The sequence below is a fragment of the Eptatretus burgeri genome, chromosome 10 (assembly GCF_056783735.1).
Source record: "Eptatretus burgeri isolate ZD-2024b chromosome 10, Ebu_testis_v1, whole genome shotgun sequence".
Taxonomy (NCBI): Eukaryota; Metazoa; Chordata; class Myxini; order Myxiniformes; family Myxinidae; genus Eptatretus; species Eptatretus burgeri.
In genome coordinates this window covers 3,275,659-3,293,862 of record NC_140970.1, presented here as the reverse complement: position 1 = coordinate 3,293,862, position 18,204 = coordinate 3,275,659, and the positions used below count along the sequence as shown (strand labels likewise).

General features: G+C 45.0%; 1 protein-coding gene across 2 annotated transcripts in view; it reads left to right on the top strand.

The window, feature by feature from the left end:
• Window positions 1-1,061: 1,061 nt before the first annotated feature.
• The window catches only part of LOC147017829 (glypican-6-like), a 58,195-nt gene continuing 41,052 nt past the window's right edge, over window positions 1,062-18,204 (top strand). The window contains exon 1 of one of the 2 annotated variants that reach the window (XM_085896850.1): window positions 1,062-1,747. In XM_085896850.1, the coding sequence (XP_085752976.1) occupies window positions 1,552-1,747 (196 nt within the window). In that variant the 5' untranslated portion in view covers window positions 1,062-1,551. The remainder of the gene's footprint in view (window positions 1,748-18,204) is intronic. The other variant, XM_085896848.1, reaches the window with a different exon arrangement.

Here is an 18,204-nt window from a genome sequence, read left to right as displayed (position 1 = left end):
ACACGAATCAAAATACCCCCAAAGGACACCGTGAATAAATGCAGTGGAGACGGACGAACACACACACACACACACACACACACACACACACACACACACACACACACACACACACACACACACACACACACACACACACACACACACCTTCCTGGCACAGACTGGAATGAATAGGTTACAAAAGCAAGTGCAGAGAAGTAGAAAGAAGAAGGTAAAATTAATTAAAGAGAACAAAGGGCAGAAAATCTAAAGATGCTTCATAAGTCCTGCGAAACTCCTGGATGAATCACTCACTTGGAAGAGTGAATTAGGATGGAGGGGGCAGGGGTTGGGGGTGGGGGAGGTTGACCTAATAAATGAATCATAATCCCAGGGAGAGAAAGAGACCGTCGATGAGCAAAGACAACGACCTTGAAGTGGAAGTTTGAAAGCTCAGCGTTTTGAGCATCAGTCATGAGAATGAGAGAATGGCGATTGAGAAATCGGGGGGGGCGAAGCAGCGAGTGTGGTGACTGGTGAGATAGAGCAAGAGGACACGCGAGAAGGGGCGTTGTGAGGAGCCTGGGGGAAGGAGGAGGGGTGAGAGGAGCGAGGGGCGGGGTGAGAGGAGCGAGGGGCGGGGTGAGAGGAACGAGGGGCGGAGCGAGAGGAGCGTGGGGCGGGGCGAGAGGAGCGTGGGGCGGGGCGAGAGGAGCGTGGGGCGGGGCGAGAGGAGCGTGGGGCGGGGTGAGAGGAGCGTGGGGCGGAGCGAGAGGAGCGTGGGGCGGGGTGAGAGGAGCGTGGGGCGGAGCGAGAGGAGCGTGGGGCGGGGTGAGAGGAGCGTGGGGCGGGGTGAGAGGAGCGTGGGGCGGGGCGAGAGGAGCGTGGGGCGGGGCGAGAGGAGCGTGGGGCGGGGCGAGAGGAGCGTGGGGCGGGGCGAGAGGAGCGTGGGGAGGGGCGAGAGGAGCGTGGGGCGGGGCGAGAGGAGCGTGGGGCGGGGCGAGAGGAGCGTGGGGCGGGGTGAGAGGCATGAGGGGAGAGGTACAAGGAGCGAAAGGAGAGGAGAGGTTCGAGGGGCGGGGTAAGAGGGCTTGTTCATTCCTGCGAACAGTTGGTCTTTATGTGCCGGCGAGAGGAGAGAGAGAGAGAGGAGAGAGACGTGAACGGTGAACACCACTCGCCCGCCTTCCCTCTCCTCTCTCTCTCTCCTCTCTCTTTCCCGTGTGTTCTACCACAAAGCGATTTTAGGATAACAAGAGTAATAAGAACTATACAAGTTATTTTAAAAGGTTTCCTTTAAAGACACCATTAGTTGATCGAAGAGCGGAGAGCAGACAATCCGCAGCAAAGTCCCAAGAGAGTGAACGTGAGAGAAAGTGAGAATAACAGACGGAGGCGAAGAGAGCGCGAGAGGAATCGAGGATAAAAGAAAGCTGTGGGGGGAAAAGTAGTGCGAGAAGTCGATCGAGAAAGAGCAAATATAAGAAGAAGAGGAAGTGCGAGAGGTGGAGACAAAGGCTGAGGCGATCGTGAGGAGCACCTTTGGGTGCCGGAGGAGGCGCCGCGTGTCCCATGGGTGGCCCACGAGCGCCGCTGCTCCCGGCAGCCCGAGTGGCGTGGCCCGTGTACGTGGCCCGGCTCTTGGCCATGCTGTTAATCGCGAGTCCGCCGGGAAGCGCGGCGGAGAGCGTGAGGTGCGCTGAGGCGAGGCAGGCGCTCGGCGCACGAGGCTTCAGCCTGGCTGGTGTACCACATCACCACATCGACGGTACGTGCGGAGGAGCTGTGACTGAAAAAATGGCTAAGTACGTGCTGTAACTCTTTTTTAACAAGTTTGTGCTAACCATGGTGAAGTGCCGCAGTTCGTTCACACGGTGCACATGCTGACACTTACCTTTTGTCCCGCCGATGAATACAAGTTTCGTTTGTGGATCAATTAACGCGTCGTCTGAACGGTCTGATTTATTATTATTATTACTATTATTATTATTATTATTATTATTATTATTATTATTATTATTATTATTATTATTATTGAACACTTTGGGGTTGTTTCTGAATTGTGATGGAATACCGAACCGGTTGTTGTGGATTGACTCGTCGAGGAAGCTGAAGATGAAGATGAAGCAAGAATGGGAGAGAAGATGAAGATGAAGATGGAGAGAGGAGGATAGGGGAGTGGAGAGGAGACCCAATACAGTCCTCTCCCACACCTCTTTTTTTTTTTTTCTTTTTTTCTTCTTTTCTAAGATTTGGCCCAAAATGGTGCATTGTGGTCCATTCTGAGAATGGTTTTGGTCCAACTTGGTTTCCTCGAATCTCCCCCCCCCCCCACTCGCCCCCCATTCCATTTTAATCTCCTGGGTAACACTTTTGGAAACGACACAGTTAGTTGGGAGCATCCCGATGACTCCTCCACTGTACATTGGACGCACAAATCACTGTTAAACAACGTTAGCTATCTTAATATCATCAATAACTATTTTCTGCACATTAGTTGCTTTTTCCAACCAACTCATTCACAATTTGCATCGAGGCGTCGATAACTGCCGAGAGCATCCAAAACAGCTGCAGATGCGCATCTCCAACATGGTTCTCCATCATGCTCGACAAGACTGCCATTTCCACCTCGTTCTTTTTTTCATTATCTAACGCTCGTTGCAAGCTGTTGCCCGGGTCTGAGTTGGTCCTTGTCTAACGTCGGTAATCCTGGCTTTCTTGCCCATTGTCTTTGCATCTTCGACAGCTGATCTGATTCCCTAACATTCCTGGCCACATCATTGCCACTATAGTCCCCAGTGAACTCGATGTTGCAGTAAGTGCACCTCGTCTTGTACGCGTCACTGACCCTCTTGTGCGCGAGCTGGCCACCATTCCTTCCTCTATTTGCTTCCATATTTCATTTGGTCTCCCCCCCCACACACACACCACCCCCTTCCCCGGAATCTGGATTTGTGTTCACTTGCTTCATTTTGGGATTCTTTCCTTTGAAAAAAGAATCCAAGTTAAGTCCTCCCCACCCCTTGGAGGTTCTCACTCAAATGAATACAACTTCACACAAGAGCTAATTTTCAAAATTTTGGTCAAGTTCTCATCGAGAGGATGTTTCACCGAATTGAAGTACTTGCCCCCATTTCTTTTTCGTACGACGCTTGGGGTTGGTTTGAAATTCTACAAGAGGCATGGAGACTTTCTGCTGGTGAACGAATGATATTTCAGCTCTTATGCTACGGTTTTCTTTTATGTTTACAAGGTCAAGGCTCGTGGAAGAGTTAGTACACTGAACGGATCAGGAAGCAACAGTTGAAAGAGGGGGGAATGACAGTAGGATTGAAGGATAAAATAGAGGGAGACGTGGACAAATAATGGGTGTGGGGAGGAATCGGGGATCGGTGAGGACGCACCAGGTGGACAAGATACAGAAGCAAACTCAAAGGAAGGAAAAACTCGAATTTCGGAAGGGGAGGTTGTCGGGGGTAAAAAGGATCATGGTTTTGGATGGGGGGGGGGTTGATCTGAGATGGTGGTGAACAGCTGCCTTGAAGACCTGGAGTGAAGAATGAGATTGAAGAGAATGTGAAAGTTGGTTCCATGGGTGAGAAAAGAGTGGAACGAATGAGTAGAGGTGAGAAGTGGTTCTGGATTTTTGGAGTTTCACCAGAAGGGGATTGATGGTGGACCACATGTGCCCTGCAGAAACCTAGGGGGAGGGCAGGGCAGGGACAAAGCACGGAAAGAGCTGAGGGTGCAAGCCCAGAAAAGAGGCGGCAGAAGACAGAGCGACCTCCAACCTGTCTGTAATGGGAAAGCGATAGGCTCAGAGATTCAGTTTCATCATGGGTGATTCCAATAATTTTGAAGGCCTTAGTTTCAATGGAGTGAAGCTGAGTAAAGTGTGAGGCAGGGTGAGAATAACAGACGAGGCCAACAGTCGAGGCCAACTTTGAAATGTCGTTTGTCCAAAAAGGATTATGGCTGACAGTAAGACCCAGGAGTTTGAGTGACTGAACTTCCTCAAAAGGGTTCTTAAGAAAGTAGATGGGAGTTTTGTCCCAGTGGTCCTTTTGGAGAGAGAGGGGACTGAGACTGAGAGTGTGAGATTTGTCAGGATTGAAAGACATACGATATTCCAAGTTTTTGACCAGGTTGTGATTTTGTCAAGGTTTGTAGAGAGGGACGAGGCTGTCTCATACTGCCTGCCTCTCTGAAGGATGAGAGATGTCATGACATAGGGTGAAGTTGTCAGCAGAGAGATCAAGAGGATTGTCCAGAGAGTCAAAAAGAACGTCGATGAAGATTATGAATTGGACTGGGCCCAGAACACCTCCTTGTGGCACTCCAGCCTTGACAGGGAGTGGAGATGAAAGGATTTTGTTGAGAGTTCCATGTTGGCTTCAAGAGTCGAGAAAGTCAATAAGCCATGTTTGGAGTAGGTCTTGGATGCCAAAGGCAGAGAGTTTGGAGAGTACGGCAGGATGCCAGACAGTATCAAAAGCTTGAGATATTTCAAGACTCTCGAGAGACGACCTGTTGTTCTAGATCTTAGAGACCTTTCATTGTTGGGAGTGTAGGAGCAGCATGTCCAAGGTGGAGTGTCCTGGTCTGAATCCAAATTGGTGATCTGAGATGAGGCCGCCATTTGGAATAAAACAAACAATTGAGACCGCTCCTGGTAGCAACTTACAGCACGAACCAGATAAATCAGATAAACAAGATAGACATGATTAAAGAAAAAAAATAGAGTCTGGATAAAAGGTATATTTCAATTATTATTGAGCAACTGGTCAGGACATGTTCACTTTGCTTTAGAAAACTGGAGTTGGGTAGGTCATTTGGTGTTCGCATCTGAACCTCTGATGAGCAATATTGCGAACCCAGGTTCAAATCTCATGTATACAAAATGTATGTGTCTATTGTCTACTAATGTCCTTATAATGCACGGTGAAGTAAAATGATATCTACTATTGTTTTTGTTCTGTGTGGGATTAATGTGGAAGCTAAAATCACAGACAGGTTGGTGGTCTCTGTCTTCTTCCACCTCCTCTCTGGTCTTGCACCCTCTGCTCCCTTCTGTGCTTTCTCTCCCCCCCCCCACCCCCACTCTCACCAGGTTCTTGCAGGATACACGTGGTGTACCATCAACCCTCTTCTGGTGAACCTCCAAAAATCCAGGATCACTGCAAATCTACACTCATTCGTTCCACTCTTTTCTTACCCATGGAACCAGCTTCCACGTTCTCTTCAATCTCATTTTTCCCTCCAGGTCTTCAAGACAGCTGTTCACCACCATCTCAGATTATCGCCAATCCAAAACCATGAACAACTTGCCTCCTCCTTCCAAAGCCCACCTCTTCCTCCAAGTTTCCAGTTTGTCCCTCCTGGAATCGTTTGTTTCTGTATCCATCTTGTCTACCTCACGCGTCATCCCCATACCCCTCATATTCTTCCCCACATCCCTTATTTGTCCAAGTCTCTATGTTGTCCCTCAACCTCACTGTTGGTGTGTTCACCCCCCCTCCTTTCTTTTTGCAGTTTATTTTGTTCTGATGCATCCTGATCCATTCTGTTTTCTAGCTCTTCCACAAGCCTCGACTTTGTTTCCAAAAACAAACAAACAAGGAGCTGATACTCAAGATCCCCCACCTTTGGGTGGTATGACGAATAGATCTGTGTCGTATGAAAACGAAATCTTGAACAGGTTTTGAAATGTTGTGTACACAAGCCAAGTTATCGAGATGGTTGCCACGGCAACACAATTCAGCCAATCACAGCCGTGGTCTATTCAGATTGAGATAATGTCATGGGGAATAGATATCTTCAATATGAAAGCCAAATGGTCAATGGTTCTTGAAATATCTCGTACACAAAAGTACATGGACGGAATATCGGTCTGAAGGAGCTCATTTTATTGTCCCCGTCTCTGACCTTGTCGGAGGGGTGGGGTACAAAAAGTGATACCATCAGTTAGTCCACTGTGAGGTTCAAGGATGAGGCACTTTCAAATGTATTTTGCTGGTTGTTGCACTGTTGTAGCAATTTATGTTGCGCGCTCGTAGCACCTTATTTGTGTTGCCTGTTTGCGATACCAATTTTTGTGTTTTTATCTCCTTTTTGTGAAACAATTGTATTCGGTTAAGTAGAATTTGACCTTACCTCTGTTCTGTCGATAATTATAAGAGCTCTTGTATTATGAACAATTGAACAAACAACCCATTACAATTATTATTATGGAGATAAGCAAGTTTGAAAAGCGACCATAATCTGGACCACCTGCCCGATGTGGCTACACTTGTAAGCATATGAGACCGATTTGTGTTCTCAAGCCACCTGCCAATGTGTTCAGTTTTTATTCTCAGGAATCGCAGCCACGTAAAGCAAGCTTTTAATAAAGTTTTCTTTCTCCACGTAAATTGTTGGGGTTTTTGTTCTTGGACACAGTGCAGGGTAGGTGTTTTGTACTTGAGATGTGCTGTTGCTGAGTTGCAATGTGTTCGAATGTCGTGATTAATTTGGTTCCTCTTCAACACTTTTTCATAGGGAATATCTTTTCCAGGAACTTACCAGGTTGTTCCCATGAAGATGGCATCGATAGGTGAAAAGGTGATTTAATATCTGCTAATTGTGCTTTTGAAGCAGTTCATAACTCGAGGTGTTGTGTCCATGTGCCACCACAATGAAAGTGCCGCGTCATGTCGGACAAAGTCCGACGCATACTTGAAAATGTAATGAGAGGATTTCCTTTGATAAAAGGTGCACGTATTAAATATTTCAAATTGATTATAATTTATTTTCTTTGCTTTTTTATCACCATTTGATTTGGTTAGCAAACAGATTGTCTGTCTTGTAACAAAAGCTTCTGGGTTTTGGTGTAAAACTGATCCCTCGGCCAATAAATCAGCCAGGTAACTGGGGGGGTTGGCAAGCAGACAACCTGCCCATCAAGGCAAGGATCTCGGTTATCCGGGCAGAAGGAGCTTTCTTTGTGTAACGTGAGATGCTCCATCCAATACTCTCTGCTCGTGTCGACGCCGTGACAGGCCGGAGTGCATTGCTGCACGTCGGGCATGGTTTGGGTGTGGAGTGGAAAAGGGAGGGGTGGATGTACAACAAATATAATGGCAGCGGCCATTAGAAACATCTACAAACAACCTCAGAAAGAAGCTGCTACATGTGGCAGAGGGCAGCGTTCTCATGATCCCCGGGCAGGGCAAATCTCTGGGTGGGCTTGTTTCGCTGGCAGTGACGCTAGCGTCCGTTAAGGATTGAATTGTGGTTTGGTGATGATTATATTTATGGCTTGGTATGTGGTAATTGTATAGCGGAGACGGGCGTAATATCTGCTGGAGCTGCGGCGTCTTATGAAAGGTCTGTTGCATTGCCAGAGATTGGAGTGACTCCAACCGGCACTGCCTGCCGAGCTGAACAGCTGGCTTCTTAGCTGCTTCTAATTTGCCACTCTTCAGCTCCTGATGTAGGTAAAATCTTGGATAAAGAGTGAGAACACGAGGTGAGATGTTGGGAGAGAGAAAAGGTCATCATTTTTACTTTCTCACATTTGTTCTTAATCTGCAATGCAAAGTAGGAAAATTCACAATTGTGACAAATATCAATTTGTATGAACGAGGTTCAGTAGTCCGAGACACACATTTCAAAGTTATTCTCATTCGTCAAACTCTTCAAACACCCCACTTAATATGATGGTGAATCGAGCACTTTAAGCCTGCTATGTTTAATTTTATTTAATTTTCAGCCTTGACCCAAACCTTCGTTGTTAGCGACTGCTTAAAGGAATGGGATTCGATTACGAATTCCGTTGCTCGTTGCATCACCATTGAGACGCCGATGCAGTGCACCTGCACTTTAGGCAGGAATTTGTAACAATTGTTCAGGGTGCCAGCGACAGTTGCTTGTTGAAAGACACCGTGGCATCATTAATATCCACCATCTAAGGCTAGTGGACTGGACCTCGGCTTTACTTTGCGTCGGTGCAACGCCCTGAGTGTGAAGCACCTGTTCGGCAGTTTTATAGTCTGGTCGAAAGTAGAGTCAAGACCAGACAGCGTTGACAACTAATCCAAACCTTTAAAATTCCAGATCAAATAATTATGTGTTAATAGAACAAATACAAATATTAAAATCAAAGCTTTAAACAAGTAATCGATCATGAAGTAGGAGGGTGATTTGAAATACCTTTGTGCTGATATTGCAGTGAAATATTGTAACAAATGAGAACGGCTCTCGATAGATTGCACACCTCCGCCAGGCTGAACGGTTTACATTTTATATCACACTAGGCAGGGGTACCCAGCATTGCCCGGTGCATTTCTAATCCTGTTAGCATTTCGGAGAAATCAAATTTTGTTTTTTTTAAACACGTGGCCGAAAACACGTCCCTACACCCACGAAGGAATGGGGTCGGGGATCGTTGAATATTACCTTTCACATAGCTACAAAGGCTTCGGCACTATAGAGCGATTTAAAAATAAAATAATTAAAAAAAATTTTGTTTTTCTCCAAAAACTCTTCCCGGCACTCACTGGTGAACCTCTGGAAGCTTGACAAAGACCTGTGACACACACACACACACACACACACACACACACACACACACACACACACACACACACACACACACACACACACACACACACACGGCTCTTGTAGTATGGACTGATAGGCCAGATCTGGATCTTCACCAAAATCGAATCGATTTGTCCTTGTCACACACCCAACCTGTCCGCCAAGTTTTGTCCAAATCCGTCTACAACTTTTTTGAGACACCCTGATCACAGACAAACAAACACGGTTGAATACATAACCTCCATCCTCCTTCGGCAGGGGAGGTAATAAACCCCCTTTTAATTGGCAGTGATCAATAACGTCTGTGTGCATTATCATGAGGAAAATGCACAGGGAATTTATTGAAAGGAATTTCTGATGCCAGTTAATTGGACTATGGTCTCACTGGGAAACATTTTACACAAAATAATTAATGGTGAGGGTCAAATGAGTTTGTCAGCATGCTATTCGTGCTGTAGGATGTTCAGATCTTGATGGTGCAAAGCTTTTGGTTTTGATCAGAGTACTGTACATTCATACTTTGATAGATTCTACTCTTCCTTGTGAACACCCCTGAGGTTGAACTGTGTTGTTATGGACACAAATGGGCATTTTTATTTTTTATTAACTGTAAATGCTTGTGTATTTATTAAGCACCCCAGAACAGTACACACTTGTGATTTTGCTTACTAATGAGAAACTGTTAAAATCGGTGCAGTTTTTCACTTTTTTTTGACCTCTGACCCTGGCTGGTTTAGGTGAATTTTGTGTGAATGTAATTCAGAAGTTGTGTTTTTCGATGGGACAATGCTATACTTGACACCGTTGATATGCTTATTGGATTTATGCCATTCCAAGTGTACAAGTCTGAAAGAACTCCGATGGATCATAGATAAAGGTTTGAATGGATTGCCAAGCTATGGGGTTTATCAATGCTCTATCCTCTAAATCTTCTTCTTTCATATGCAGCACAAGGCTGCGGGGTAGTATTGTTGTGGAGCCGGGTGTCGGTGGCGAGCATGACCGCTAGGGGAAGCAGTAGAGTTGGCTCCACCGAACACCCGGAATCTAGATCGTGCCTCTTGGAGAACTTCGAGAAGGCACGGGTCCCTTACAGGACCGTGAATCGCCAATAATTCGGCCACGTGGAATAGGGTTAATTGCCAATTTCAATATACCTAAGTATCCATGCGGAAAAGCTACCGGGGAATTCGCACCCTCGATGGAGCTCGAGCGGAACGAGCCGTTAGCGTGCTCGAACCCTGCGTAACCCGAGTGGATGGTTACCGAGGTCCGTCGGTCCAAATGCACAATTTGCTGCTTCCCAATTTCTCAACATGCTAATCCAATGAAAGAAACACAAAAACGAGCTGATACATTCAACAAAATAGATATTTATTTACAATAGGCAGGGAGGGGAGTTCACCGAATAGCAGAGTTAAACCAACAATCGAGAAGAAATGCAAATAATGTACAAGGCACTTAAACAATTGCTACTTATAGACTGGGTCAGAGACACACGCACACACCCAAAAATAAATGATGGCCACGGCCTTTATTTGGCCCTTCAGCTCGGGAGGGAAGGTGAGCTGAGGGCAAGAGCCTGCACTTGCACCTGCCCGCCTCATGCGGTCTGGTCGAGCTTGTCCGGTGGCGGGATTCGAACCCACCACCTCAACGCAGCACCAAGCACCAGGGACGAGGGACAGAACGACGGACGCCAGCCAGAACGAAGGCGGATGAGGCAGGAGACAATGAGGCGACAGGCGCTCAAGGCCGGAAAAGCTTCCACGGATCAGACGACACCAGGCGAAGCCGACCCCGACAGCCAGACAGAACGCCCGATCGCTATTCCTCTCCCGAGGTGGGAGGGATTTCTTCCCTGGCCACTCGCCTCCTGATTGGATGGTTGCGTCGTGCGATTCGCTGGCCGTCCCTCATTGGACAGGCCCATTGAAGGCGGGGCGACTCCCACCCTTCTGGGTGGAGTCCCGATCTGAGGCGATGAGCCTCCTGATTGGACGAAGGGCATGCCCTTGCCCTCGTGAGTGGAGTCTGCTCTGGTGCGAGGGGTCCCACCCACGTCCGCAGCCAGAAACATGTGAGCTATGGCGTCGGTGAGCGAGGCGACGGTGCCGCTAGTGTTGTTGTTGTTACAAGTGTAAAAATCCTATCTATAAAATAACTCGCAGCGCATGCACACCTTATTCCCATTAGACATAGGGGAAAGGGAGCTATCTATCCACATTTACTTATCGAAATAACTGAGCTATGGGGACCTGAATGTTGAGTGCAGTAAGCTTCTAAATTCGTAACAGTATCACTGGCTGAGGGCACGGCTGTGCTGCTGATGCAGTGCTATCTGTAGGTTAGGGCAGGAATGCGTAATTTGACCACGGTGCCGGTGGTAGCTCCACTACTCGTCACTAAGGGCATCGTGGGATCTTTAACATCCAACAACTACTCCCGTTCGATGGGACGTCCAGTTTCACATCCATTTGAGGGACGGCATACGCATTTATGAATCGCCCTGCCTGTGAAACACCGATTTGACAGTTTATAGCTGGGTCGGGATTCAAACCCAAGCAAGACTGCTTAGAGGCGAGTGTGCGTACATCTGGGCCATACTTGCCAGCCACACCCTCTAAATGCTTAATGTTAATTGTTAAAGCAGCACGTGCCATTAAAAAAAGGTTTTTGGTACGACTTGGCCAGGGTGAGAAATGTTCTCCCAACCAGATTCAAACCGAACCCTCAACCATTACGCCACTGACTCCTCGCTACTGATTTGAAACTTCCGAAAAACAATGTTTCAGGCAGAAGAAATGACAGAATGTTATTATTCATTAGATTATTAGCCATTTAGAATCGTCCTGAGGGTTCAGCTTATGAGCTTCACTCATTGGATAAATAATGAAGCTTGCCAGAGATGTTGGGTTATTCATTTTGTTGACATCTAATTAATCTTCCATTGTAATGTTGTGGTTAAATGTAGATGTAGGAAAAGGCAATTCTGCTCAAATTGCTTGCACTGCATTCATTGTCCAACGCTAGAACATGAAAATGACATGTTAGCGATGACAAGTCGAGCGTCTGACCACATGAGAACAGGTTGGGCAATGTAGCACAAGTTGCATTGTACACGCACGCACGCACGTACGCACACACACACACACCTGTAAAGAATGTGTTTTTAAAAGCACAGTTATTCACTCACATTTCACCACTATCTTTCACATAAGTATCAGCATGTTTAACAGCTTAGGTTATCGCCGTAAATGACACGAAATCGCTGTGTGTTGTTAGAACTAGCACGCAATGGGCAGGCTGTTTTGGGTAGGCTCCTGCCCTGCAACCGCATTTCCAGCAAACGTCCATAGACATTTGTTTCACCTCCCCGAAGCTCATCAGCTTTGGGTTTCTTCCAAGTTCAGCAATAAGTACTATTAACTGTTGGTTTAGCGTGGACGAAGCGTACATTTTCGAACCGCAGCTTCAGAGAACCGACAAATAAGTTCACCCTTTCTTCCGAAAGTCTGATCCTGTAATTAATTAATATACAAGTGGTCACATGAATGAAGAGTGCACAAGATTTTGTTTGTTTATTTTCGTTGACACATTGTTACAGACTACTGGGAGCTCATTATTTTTCTGACTATTTTTAGGTCCATGTAAAACGTTTCATAATTGCAAAAGTATACAAACTAATGATGCATTATGAGGGAAGGAATCAACAGAATGTCGCTCCGAGTATGATAACCACCATAGTAAGCAGGGAGAAGCCGACGTCTTGTGACCGTTAACGCTTCGTCAGAACAAAAGAGGAAAGGTTGATGCCCAAAACATCAGCTTGCCCTTACTCCCCATGGTGATTAGCATACTTCTTCCTTTAGATGCAGCTTTTTGTTTTTTTTAACTCCTTTCGTGTTCGCTTTCTCTCTCTCTCTGTCTCTCTGTCTCTGGGAGGTCTTTTGGCCCATTTTTTGCTGATAGTTCGATTTGACACACACACAAAATAACCTTCATTGGTTATTTTGATTAGCATGGGAATATCAGGGGAATTGGCTGAATGGAGGAGGGGGGAATGGGAGTATGGTGCTGATATGTAGTATTAACATAAGGTCGATGACCACTTGATTGAGAGGCCCTACCATGTATGTGGTGCCATTTCTGGTTACCCCGTGCAGGCGACGCTAAAAGCAGGGTTAAGAAAATTTGGTTTATGTCCATCCGTCTGCCTCTGTCTGTCTGTCTGTCTGTCTTACCAGTTTATGATTGAGGAACAGCTTATTTAAATGGAATGTTATATTTTGAACACAAATCAGAGTATGAATTAGGAGGAAGACAAGTCTTTCGTTTTGCCATACTTTGTTACCTCCGCCACCGAAGGTGGAAGGAGGTTATGTTTTCACCCCTTTTCTGTCTTTGTCTGTTCTTGACTTGCAAAATCGAAGATTTTTCAAGTGTATTAGTTTGTCGATTTTGTTATTCCGTTTGTTTATCTGTTTATCGCCTCCAGGTCACAATTTTAATCCGATCTTCACGAAACTTCACCACATGGTAGAGTTTGTCATGAGGAAGAAGCCTATTGTTTTTGAGGTCAAAAGGTTTACATATGCTAAAGGTCAACAACTTCGATGAGATTTCTGAAATCCTCAATTTTCACCCGATTGACTTGAAATTTGAAGAGGATTTGCATATCAGATCACTGAATTCAACCAGCCAATTATTTTTGAGATCAACATGGTCCAAATGGTCAACACAGACCCAAGGTCACCAACTAAAGTGGTATTTATAAAATCCTCAATTTTCATCTGATTCACTTGAAATTTGAAGAGGATTTGCGTATCAGATCACTGAATTCAACCAGCCAATTATTTTTGAGATCAACACGGTCCAAATGGTCAACACAGACCCAAGGTCACCAACTAAAGTGGTATTTATGAAATCCTCAATTTTCATCTGATTCACTTGAAATTTGAAGTGGATTTGCATATCAGATCACTGAATTCAACCACCAATTATTTTTGAGGTCAAATTTATCATATAGATTTTGCAAGTATTGTGCTCTAAATGATGTCTTCTTCTTGTTTGTTTGTCTGTTTGTCTATGTGCAGGATATCTCAAAAAGTTGTGGACTGATCCGGATTAAATTTTGTGCCCAGGTTGGAGTGCGTGGCAAGGACAAATTGATTCTATTTTGGTGAAGATCTAGTTCTGGAACTGGATACGAGAATTATTCAAGTGATTCTTAACCATTGAGAGTTATGGCTAAACTAATATATAACACAATATCTCAAAAGTTTTGGACAGATTCGGACAAAACTGTGTGGACAGGTTGGGTGTGTCGCAAGGACAAACTGATTCGATTTTGGTGAAGATCTGAATCTGAATCTGGATACGACAATTATTTAATTTCTATAGTGATTCTTCACCATTGAGAGATAGGCCCAAAAATGATGTAGTACTGGATAACATGATTTTTCAAACATGTATTGGACCCGATATGTTCTCGTGGATCTGGCTTTCACGTGGCGGAGGTATGCGCCTCCACCGAGTGCCCTTGTAGTTTTTCTCTGAATTCATCCCGACCACACATGCGCAGAAAGGACTGAGATAATATTTTTACTCTGTCTGCCTGTCTGGCAGTGAAACAAAATTGAAAATCGTTCCAAACAGAAAACTTGCTCTTTTTAAGCACCTTATAATGGACACAAACAACAGGCACGAATATCTAAAGTAATGTGTTCGATAGGTTGGTGTAATAGACACTGCAAAAAATGGCAGTAAATTACAGATTCATTTATTTATACAACTTTTACAATCTTTATTTTATTTAAATTCAACTATATACTTGAACAATGTATTACACAAATCATGTGGCAAAATAACCAATTTTAGCTCTCATACGAGTCTCGACAGTGTATCCCAAAAAAAAACTTCCAAGAACCTCCATTTTTGCAGTACTTCAATTTAAATAAAGGTTCAATGGAGTGGTGTATCAGGTGGTATTTGGGACTGCTTCTGGACTACTTCAATTGCACAAATCGTTCAGATGATTTTTAACAGTCATTAAAATCATTACTTTATTAAAAATTGAAGTAACTGCGTGGGGTATCGTGGTTCTCACGAAATCTAGTTCTCCTTGTTTCCAGCCTCGGTTTGCAAAACCTTCTGATTGTCATTGAAGCCGAAAGGGGCCCAATTAACAGCACTTAACTCATTCTTAAGATTCTGCTCTTACCTTCACTGCAATGGATGTCTTTGACTGTACAATGATAAATAACAAATAAAAATCCGCCAAATAGATATCATGATGGTGGCTGCAGATGCTTAATCTGCCAGAAGCACATTCTCTCATAAATTAAACTCAAAGACAATACACCATCACATGAAAACAACCGAGACATGTAGAAGGGTCCAGCTGACTCATCTCAGCTAAAAATAAATATTGGGGAACATTTTGAGATATCATGTACTGAAGCCACACAAGGTATGTTGAAGGAATTGAACAAATTGAAGGTATGGATAGCTTTGCTGATGGAGCCATCTGCTCTGAGCATGTCAAAGTTCTTCTCTGAAACGTTGATTTCTTACCTCCGCCACCGAAGGTGAATGAAGGTGATATTTTCATCCCTGTCTTGTTGTCTTGTTTGTTTATTTGTTTGTTTGTCTGTGAGCAGGATATGTCAAAAAGTTGCGGAGGGCTGATTCAGACCCAGAAATATGGTGGATAGATTGGGTGTGTGATAAGGGACGAATTGATTCGATTTTGGTTAAGGTACGGATGCAGATCCGCTATCATCAGTGGGCTGCAAAATGTGAACTGTTCATCCTGTTGGAGGTATACACTCTACTTCGCAGGTTGTTCTCGTTCCAGTGCATGGAATGGTCCCCTGGAGGGCTACTGGCAGCTGAAGCGGTAGAATGGTTCATCATGTGGGACTAGATAGGCACCTAGAGGCATTAAGGGGATAGAAGAGTACATTGGCAGAATTGCATTGGCATGATGGGCCTGATGGCTTCCTTCTGCGTCAAATTTCCTGGTAATTCATTGTGCAACAAAGATGCTCATAGATCATGTAGACCACTTTCGTCAATTAAAAAATAAAAAGGAACGGAGCATTGAAGCAAACAAGGTATGCATAGCATGTTGGCATAAAAAATATAAGTGTCTCGTGTCTGTCAACAGAGCTTAGATTAGCAGACACGGTAGCCAGCATGGCCCGGATAATTGATTATTTAATTCATCTCTGCACACAAACGCACAGGTCAGAAAGCTGCTCCCCAAATTTGCTTTGCACGAAAACAAAAATCAGCTTAAAAACAAAATATTGCTGTCATATCACAAACGATGCACAGATAAATTGAAGCATGTTGTTATTACCTTGTCGAATAAAAACAGTAAAATTTTATAAAATCGAAAAAAGCTGAACTCGCTACTCGGTATAGCCGACGTTTTGGTGAGGATCCCACTCGCCTATACGTCACAGCAGATGTTGAAGTGAAGAAGAAGCTTGAGAATCACCACGTGACCGCTGCTGGTGGTAAGGTGAGTTGGTCTGTAGACCAATCCGGGCGTCAGGTGATGATTGCAGATGGCGTGGAAGAGATGTTATAGCTTTGTCCCAGCATGCCGTGACAGATTAAATTGCAAACCGCCATTTTTGTTGAGAGATGCTGATTCAACTCTTTCCCAAATGGATTCCTTTTCCACCTCGAGAAAACCACTTTTTACCTCTGTCTAAGATGACCACTTGACTTATCAAAGCTGTGTTCATGTCTTCCACGCCTTCTGCAACCGGCCACGTGACACCTGGATTTGGTCTTCAGACCAACTCACCTCGACCACTGGCAGAGGTCACGTGGCGATTATCAAGCTTCTTCTTCACTCCAACATCTGCTGTGACATCTGACAAAACATAGAGACTTTACCGACCAGTATAAGTGCAGCTTTTTTCATTTATAAACCTTTACCTCAATGCACAAAAAAATTTATCACAAAGAAAAATAACAAAACACGAAAGAACCCAAGATGAAATCTAAGGAATGTGCAAACAATCCCCAAAATGTTGTTAAGCCTTGTCTAAAAGCCAAAGCTGGAAAGCCAGGCACTTAGACAAATACGGGGACGGAAAAAGGATTAGATGTCCCGGCAAATTAGTCTTTCAATCAACTTGGGGGAGTGAACCCCACTCCTTCCCACGGGCCCCGCCCCTGGACGTGGGGATCCCGCACTGCCGGTGCCAAGGCAATGTATACACCTGGGGGACTGTGATTCCTCAGCAGCAGTAAGTCTGACCAGCCTTGGTACAGCAATGTCGGCCCACATGTAACTCACGGCACAGACCTCTGAACTCCAATATTAACAACTTTGCTCCTCCAACACCAGCTTCCACTCGGCTCTCACCCATACTTTCCCAATATGTTAACCCTTGTCTAAAAGTCGAAGCTTATACTGTGCAAGAAGAACCACCACCACCAACGACTGTGGAAACTGTGTCTTCAAGCACTGGATTTTATGCTCCAAACATGTGGTGGCATTTCTGTCGGTTCATCCAATGGGAATATAACACTGTGGTACTATTTAGTCAAAATGTATGCATGGTTATAGGCTCATCATTGTTGGAATCTCCCACGATGAGACTGAAGCACAAGGTCTGTTGTAATCACATCACAGACCCTCTCTCTCCTCCAGTCCAGCTGACTCGACTCTCTCAGCTCTCCGACCCATCCCATGAACTACTCCAAGACATGTACATTCTTCCACACCCTGTCCCTCCATCCCCTCACGTCTCCCCCTACCACTTAACGTCCTCCCTAACCCTCCCTCGCATCCCCACTACCCCCTCACACCCCCACTTCCCCCTGCTGCCCCGCTGTGTCCCTCCCTCCCTTTCTTAATTTCCCTTCCTCTTCCTTATATTTCCTCTTTCCATTATTTTTTTTTCTTTCATTCCCCTTTACTTTCCTCCATCTCTCCAAATATTTTCATCAAACTCTCCCTTTTCCTCGTTCCCATTTTTTTCATTGCCTCTCCCCCCCCCTCATTTCATCCATTTACATGTATTATTGCTATTGTTAATATTTGCAGTTAGATTAGAAATTGCTCATTGCTGGCTCCAAAAATGGCAGAAACTTTTGCTTTGGGATTTTGGATGCTTAAAAGTGATTTATATAGAGGTGTGGGGGAGGGGAGGTGGGGGATTAAACTTATCTGTCTGGAACCTATATAATGGCTGTGTTATTCAAGGGGGTACACCTGTGCTAGATTTGTTTATAAATTTCTTTGGGGGTTCTCTAGCCACTGTAACGATGATAAGATGCAGCTGTTATTTTCCCCCAAATCATTCTTTCTGATTGATTGTCATTAAAGCAGCTGGTTGGTGGGAAGCAGAATGGGCTTGATGTTTGCTCGGTCCAGCCTTATCCCAGAAGGTGTAACCTCCAGCTGGCCACCAGATTAGCTTGTTTAGTGGGCATATTGGGGGTTAGGAGCATGTAGGACTAGCGAAGCCACTTTGGAGATTTTGGAATGAGTATTTAAAAGTGTGGAAAAAAAAAAAAGAATGTGGACCAGGTGCAAATAGCTGTAGAATCTTAGGTGTTTTCGGTCCAGTAGTTCAATCAAGATTATCCAGGGGTGGGTGCCTAGGTAGGTACATT